The following is a 6,707-nucleotide window of genomic DNA, read 5'->3' as shown; positions in this document are numbered from 1 at the left end:
GTGAAAATAGAGATGATTATTTCAATATTTGCACATCCCATGACTGGTTTAGAGAGGTCAACTATAGCACAGTATCATGGGCAAAAAATTTCTTTATGTAAAGAAATACATTACAATTAAGATGAACACCAAGATTTTTCTATGAAGAGTACCTAATTTATGGAGGTTTCCTTTTGGATTGGATTACTGTAGTAGTCCCAATGCCTTGCAATCTCTTTCCTTTTCTTTTATATTCTTTTCCTTTAATCTTTCCACTAAGGTGTAATGCCTACTCTCCTCAACATTGGAATTGTCTATGCAAAGATCAAATTGCACTTGATAAAGATAATTATTTTGTATTTATTAATTAAATTAAAAATTACAATAGAACCGTGTTTTGATTTTTAATTTAATTAATAAATGCAAAATATTTATCTTGCCAAATGCAATTTGATCTCTACATAGACATTTCCCTCAATGTTTGCAATGATGACTCCAATGAATGGCCTCCAAGTGCCCAAAATCAAATCCAAAATATTCATGTCTAACTCTCAAACACCTTCCAACAATATGCCAAGCTATCATGGTTTTCCCTTCTCCTCCAATCTCATCTATTCTATTCTCGTCATGTGAGATCCCCTTTTGGTGCCATTTTATGGTACTTTCTTCTCCTTTTATCTCCATGTTTTCACTCCCTCATGCCATTCCCTCATTTTATCCCCTACTCATGTTTTCTAAAAACAATTTGGTTTCTTCCCCCTTTCTTCTGGCATCCTTCAACATCTTATCATGCTCTTATCTTCCTTTCCCCTTCATGCACATCTAATGGTATCACAAGCCCTCAATGCACCTCATTTCCCTTTTCCTTTCTTCCTCAATGCCTATTGAATTTTTTATTTAGATGCTAGCAAAGGTTGTCGAACTCGTTGTACACCTTTGCCTCTCTCCTCCCTTTCCTTCATCCTTACTCCATTCTTTTCTTCCTTCATTCTCCTCACTCTTCACTCCCCAAGCCATTTATGGATTTGTCTAGGCAACAAACTGGAAAGCACTAACCAGACCTTTTTTCTTTGACATTTATTAAATATATTAAAAATCAAAACACATTATGTTCCAATTTTTAATCTATTTAATAAATGTCAAAAATATTTCTTGTCAATGCTTTTTAGTTTTTTGCATAGACATTGCCTAATACTTGTGCCTTCCCTCATAAATGAGGGCTCTCTGAGTGATCATTTCTCTTCTACCTATTTCTCATTATTTCAGTAGACATTTTAAGTTTATTTTTTATTTTTTATTTTCTTCTTTAACCACAAACACCCATGTGAAATGACCCTTTTGACAAGGATGTGACACATTCTTCTCAAGGATATATTTATACAATAGTATGCTACCATGATCCCAAAATTTCTAAAAATGTTGCTTCGGCACTCTTAGCAACAACAACAAAAAAAAGACCTACAACAAAGAATACGAAAGAGATGTCTTATAACATAACTTAGTAGGTGACCTTCTACCATACAAAGAGAGCTCATTGTTCCTCGCTTTTCAGGAAAGAAAAACATAAGAATGTAATGAATACAAAAGGAAAAACCTTACTAACTTAATGAGTATTCTATGACAACAAATATAAATAATAAAATATAAACCTACAAATGAAAATTAGAAGTTCATAAACACACTATTTGAGGATAAAGTTACAAATATAAGGATTAAGGTTGCAAATATAGGTTAACCCAAATTTATACATAATTGTAAATTTTACAAGACATATTCATCTTGAAACATGTTTATCTTAAATCCAATTTATATTTATAAAATTAGCTTGTATTAATAAAAGAAATCCCTCATTTATAACCTTAACTAACACTCAAACCAACATTATTTTTATAAAATTTATTAATTAAAAAATCAATCATTTAACACATTCTTTTGAATGTCCTCTTTTCAAACTTCAAAATTCAGTTTTCCTTTGAAACGCAATCATACACATTCTTAAGTATTATTTTAGTTAGTTTATTTTGTTTCCTTACAATTATATACAGATCATATGATATGCTCGTTAGATTCTAAACATTTTATTGGGCATGACGACATGAAATGGAATCCTATTTCCTACTCAAAATCAGATTTTTAGGGGGTTTCTAATGTGAAAACAACCACACCATACTGCTTGATCGATACGCAGCCATAATTGACAAACATACCCATTTATCATAAGTTTTTTTATGATCATCATGAATTTCTTATCAACACTGCTAATTATTGTCACATCTTCTACTTATATACTGTCCAGCTTTATCCCTCAATGTGCAAAAAATCATCCAAAAAAAAAGTTAATGTTTTAAATCTGAGAAACAGAGGAGTTTTAACCATTTGTGTTAAAGTAATTTATTTGTCTTGTTTTCCTCACCATGCCCTTTTAACGAGGATTATATAAGCATCAAGGAGAGAATATCCAATCAAATGACCTGAATATCCGAACGCGTTTGATGGTGATGTAGAACGCGATGTTGGCCAAATCTTACCTATAAATCCAGCCTATGGGGCATAAGTGTTCTCCAACATGGAATCCATTACCAAAACAATGAGTGTTTTTGCTCTCTTCTTCTTGTGCACTACTTTCTGTTTTACTGCTAAAGCTCAGAATTTTGATTTCTTCTACCTGGTTCAGCAGGTAATGTTATTAACAAAATCTCTCTCTTGACACAAAATTATACATACAGTAGCTGAATGAGCTGAATCTGCAATTCAGCCATCTTTCATTTTGATGATGGATTATCAACATTGATGCAAAGGGGAGATTTTTGTTTTTCGGAACAGTTTAAATCATAGACATTAAGCTTATATTTCTAGGTTTAAAAGTGTAGAACACTCAGAGTCCACTGACATTTTCTAGGCTTAATATGTTGCTTAAGGTGTTTGGTCGCACTAAAAATACACTTCTAGACTTAAAAGTGTTAAACACTCAGAGTTACTAACATTCTCTAGGCTTATTATGTTGCTTAGTGTGTGGGGTTTAAGGCTGGCCCTGTTCCTTGTATAAACGGTCTGTGTTACCACAACCCATAGGCTGTATAAGCTCTTTCCTTTTCTTGTGAAATGTGGTTTGAAAAATTGATGAAAATAAAATATGTAGTCACTGGTATGAATTGTTTCTGGATTTGATTGTGTGAGATTTTTCTGTGATCTTTTTTTTACTTTCTGTTTTTAAAAATCTATGTCACAAAACAAATATAATTATTGGGATGAATTGTTTCTGAATTTGACTGAATTTGACTGTGTTAGGATTTTTTTTGAGGTTTCAGATCAAATTCCATGATCCGTCTCTTACTTTCTGTTTCTTGATGATGGAACATCCAGTTTGATTCAAACTTTGATGAAAAATTCACACAATCAAATTTAAAAACAATACATACCTATATTATAGACCTAGAAATTGTAGACCTCCAATAAATACAGTTATTTATTGAAACAATTATTCTCAGTGTATACATTGCTATTGTAGTTAGATAATGAAGTTTTTGTAAATTTGTGTGTTTATATTGTAACAGTGGCCAGGATCTTATTGCGATACATCAAATGGGTGCTGCTATCCTTCCACAGGGAAGCCTGCATCAGATTTTTCAATCCATGGTCTATGGCCAAATTATGATGATGGCACTTACCCTTCTAACTGTGATAACAACAGTCCCTTTGATCCTTCACAGGTATTAATTATATTATGTTCTGTTACTCCCCATGGAGATTTTATTTTGTAATAGAAGATAAAGAATTGGGTATTGTGGATGCAGATAAGTGATCTGAGAAATGAGATGAGCTCGAAATGGGAATCACTGGCATGTCCGAGCAGCAATGGACAACAATTCTGGCAACACGAATGGGAGAAACATGGCACCTGCTCAGAGAATGTTTTGAGCCAACATGATTATTTTGCAGCTGCCCTGCGTCTGAAAGATAGTGTTGATGTTCTGGGTGCGTTGGAGAATGCAGGTATCCAACCAGATGGGGGACAATACAGTGTCAGCAGCATTACAAATGCATTGAAAAAGGGTACTGGTTATACAGCAGGGATTGAATGCAATACAGATGAATCCGGAAACAAACAGTTGTATCAAATATATTTATGTGTGGATTCCTCTGGATCTAATTTTATGAATTGTCCTGTACTGCCTCAAGGAAAATGTTCTTCTTCTGATTCCCAAGTTGAATTTCCTTCCTTCTAGATGAAGGATAAGGGCTACTTCTTGTATGCTATCATGTGTAATTCACTTGAAATAATTAATAATATATTTAAATATTTGCAACATATTTTTCATATTTTATTTATGTTTAATTGTCAGGGTGTTAAATGAGGATTCATGCTGAACATCTTAATTTCATGCTTCAAAATCTTATTTAGCAACTTCAAATTACTCTTAATTTTTTTTGCATTGCTTACTAGGCAAGTCTCCTTCTTATAACTAAGGTTTCAGGTCCACCTCATCAAATATGATGTCATATTAGCATTCTTTTTGTTGAGGTGTCCAACATAAGCCCTACAAACTTAGTTCAATAGTTGTGCATTTAAGTCATGTTTTATTGATGTGCTGATGTGGCATCACATATTTTATTGCTTTTTAATCTATGAAATACATTTCTTTCAATTAGTAATCTGTATCAACCCTAACAACTTAAAAATCATAAATATTAATTATTTTTTAATACTTAATAATATTAAACATTAAATCAACAAATGATATAAAAACTATTGAAACATGTTCAATTACTGAATCCTCTCCCCTAAAATCCTTAAAAAAAAACCTATAAAATGTTAACTAATATGAACATTTAAAATCAGCTCCTCCTAAATTAAGCTCTTCAATTTTTAGATTACAGTTGTTGGTTTGATGAAATTTCTAATTTGGTTTTAAAGAGAAGATCTGCAAGTTCTTTTTGTGGAGAGGACATGTGATTTTCCTCTACTTTTTTCTATAATATCTATCAGTATCCAGATTGTTTAGGAAGACCGTTTACATCTAATAAATTAAATCCATAATAAAATCATTTCTAAATTTCTTCAGTAAAATCATTTCCTCAATATCATCAACCGATTATTTTGTACATAAATTTTTTAAGCATATTTATAATTTTCTAAAAATAAAATCAGGAAAGTTAGTTTAAAATTTGTCTTTTCTTTTAATTTTATGTTTAGATTTGGATTTTTAAGATTTTATCTTTTGTTTCTGTTTTTATGTTTAGATTTGACTTTTTAAGATTTTATCTTATATTTTCTTTTTATGTTTAGATGTGATTCCACATAACCTCTAAAAAACGTCTTATATCAGAATTTAAATTTGATGATTGATTTTGTCTGTCAATCTTTTTAAAATTTGGATAATCCATTCAAAATTGACTTTCAAATTAAAATATAGATCATAAATTAAATCTATATTTTTATTCTGATAATTATCATGTTTCAATAGTATGTTGAAAATTCTCTTTCTTTTATACACCAAAAAAGTAAATTATATTTTACTCCAAAAATTATTAAAAACAATATAAGATCCTAAATTTAAACCCTATCTTCTACCATCCATTTTTTTTAAACTAATATATTTTTTTTTGTTAATATAAAAATAATAATAAAATCATTAATCAGCCCCCCCCAAAAAAAACATAAAAATGTGTAATTTTATGCACAGCAGAAGTAGGTGCGTTTATACTTGCTTTTGGATTAGCTTCGTTATCTATGGAATGTTTCCATACTTGAGTGGCCATTAAATTTTTCATGCGTTTTCTGAAATATCTGGTTTAGCTTTAAGAATGTCATTTTCTGATAGAGTGTCCCAACAAAACAAATGAATATTTTGGAGAGTGTGAACTTGGATGAAATAGAGTTGGTGGAATGTCCATCTCTATGTTCAATTATTGTTGGCCATTGTCTCATTTCTGACTCATTATGTCTATTTATATTACCTAAAAACAGAAATAATTTAAGCTTTAAATAAATTGAATTATGCATATTAGGGTTATAACCACAATATCTATCCTAATATATCAAAATGTAATGTATTATTATTCTTATATATAGAATTATATATGTAAAGAGTTTTAAAAAAAACTATTATAATTGGAATGGATATAGAAACTTGGTTGTAATAGGCAGAGTTCTAGTTTAAAAAAAGCATGATTTTTACTAAATCACTCTAATGTCAAAGTAAAAACTTCCTTTTGAATGGTAATTTTCAATGATTTTTTCAAAGTTAGAAAGTTGCATATCATATGAAAGATTTAAAACATTAAAAATCTCTAAAAAAAATAGAAACCATGCAAAAATAGAAACTTTTATTTGAAATGCTAGCTTAGAAAGAGTTTTTTCAAAATAGAGACTCTCATTTCATACTATATTTTACATTCTAAATTGATGGTTAGTTGTGACCTTTTTCTTCATCCCAAATCTGAAGATAAATATTATATTTGAAATCTCTAAATTCAGTGTTAGTTGTAACATTTTTCTTCACTGGAAACTTGAAGATAAATATTATGTTTGAAATAAAAAGATGAATATTATCCAACAGCTGACACTTTGTTTTTATTACACAAATTGTGCTAACCTGACATTGTAGAGTTAGGCATCGACACAAAAAAAATATCATAGTTTATTTATTTTATTGAGAGATTTTTATATCAATTTAGATAGGTTGATTTTTTTCCAGCAGAGTCAATCATTGAGAGATATCTATTTC

The 6,707-nt window shown here is 30.1% G+C and overlaps 1 protein-coding gene across 1 annotated transcript; it reads left to right on the top strand.

Moving 5' to 3' along the window:
- The first annotated feature begins 2,522 nt into the window (after positions 1-2,522).
- Positions 2,523-4,288, top strand: LOC131036159 (ribonuclease 1). The gene is made up of 3 exons (XM_057967977.2): positions 2,523-2,656; positions 3,534-3,689; positions 3,774-4,288. Exons 1-3 carry the CDS (start codon positions 2,546-2,548, stop codon positions 4,203-4,205), a joined length of 699 nt encoding a protein of 232 aa, XP_057823960.1. The 5' UTR covers positions 2,523-2,545; the 3' UTR covers positions 4,206-4,288.
- Positions 4,289-6,707: the final 2,419 nt, after the last annotated feature.

This window comes from Cryptomeria japonica, chromosome 10 (assembly GCF_030272615.1).
Source record: "Cryptomeria japonica chromosome 10, Sugi_1.0, whole genome shotgun sequence".
Taxonomy (NCBI): domain Eukaryota; kingdom Viridiplantae; phylum Streptophyta; class Pinopsida; order Cupressales; family Cupressaceae; genus Cryptomeria; species Cryptomeria japonica.
Note: the sequence above shows the minus strand (reverse complement) of the source record. Positions and strands in the feature narration are given on the sequence as shown.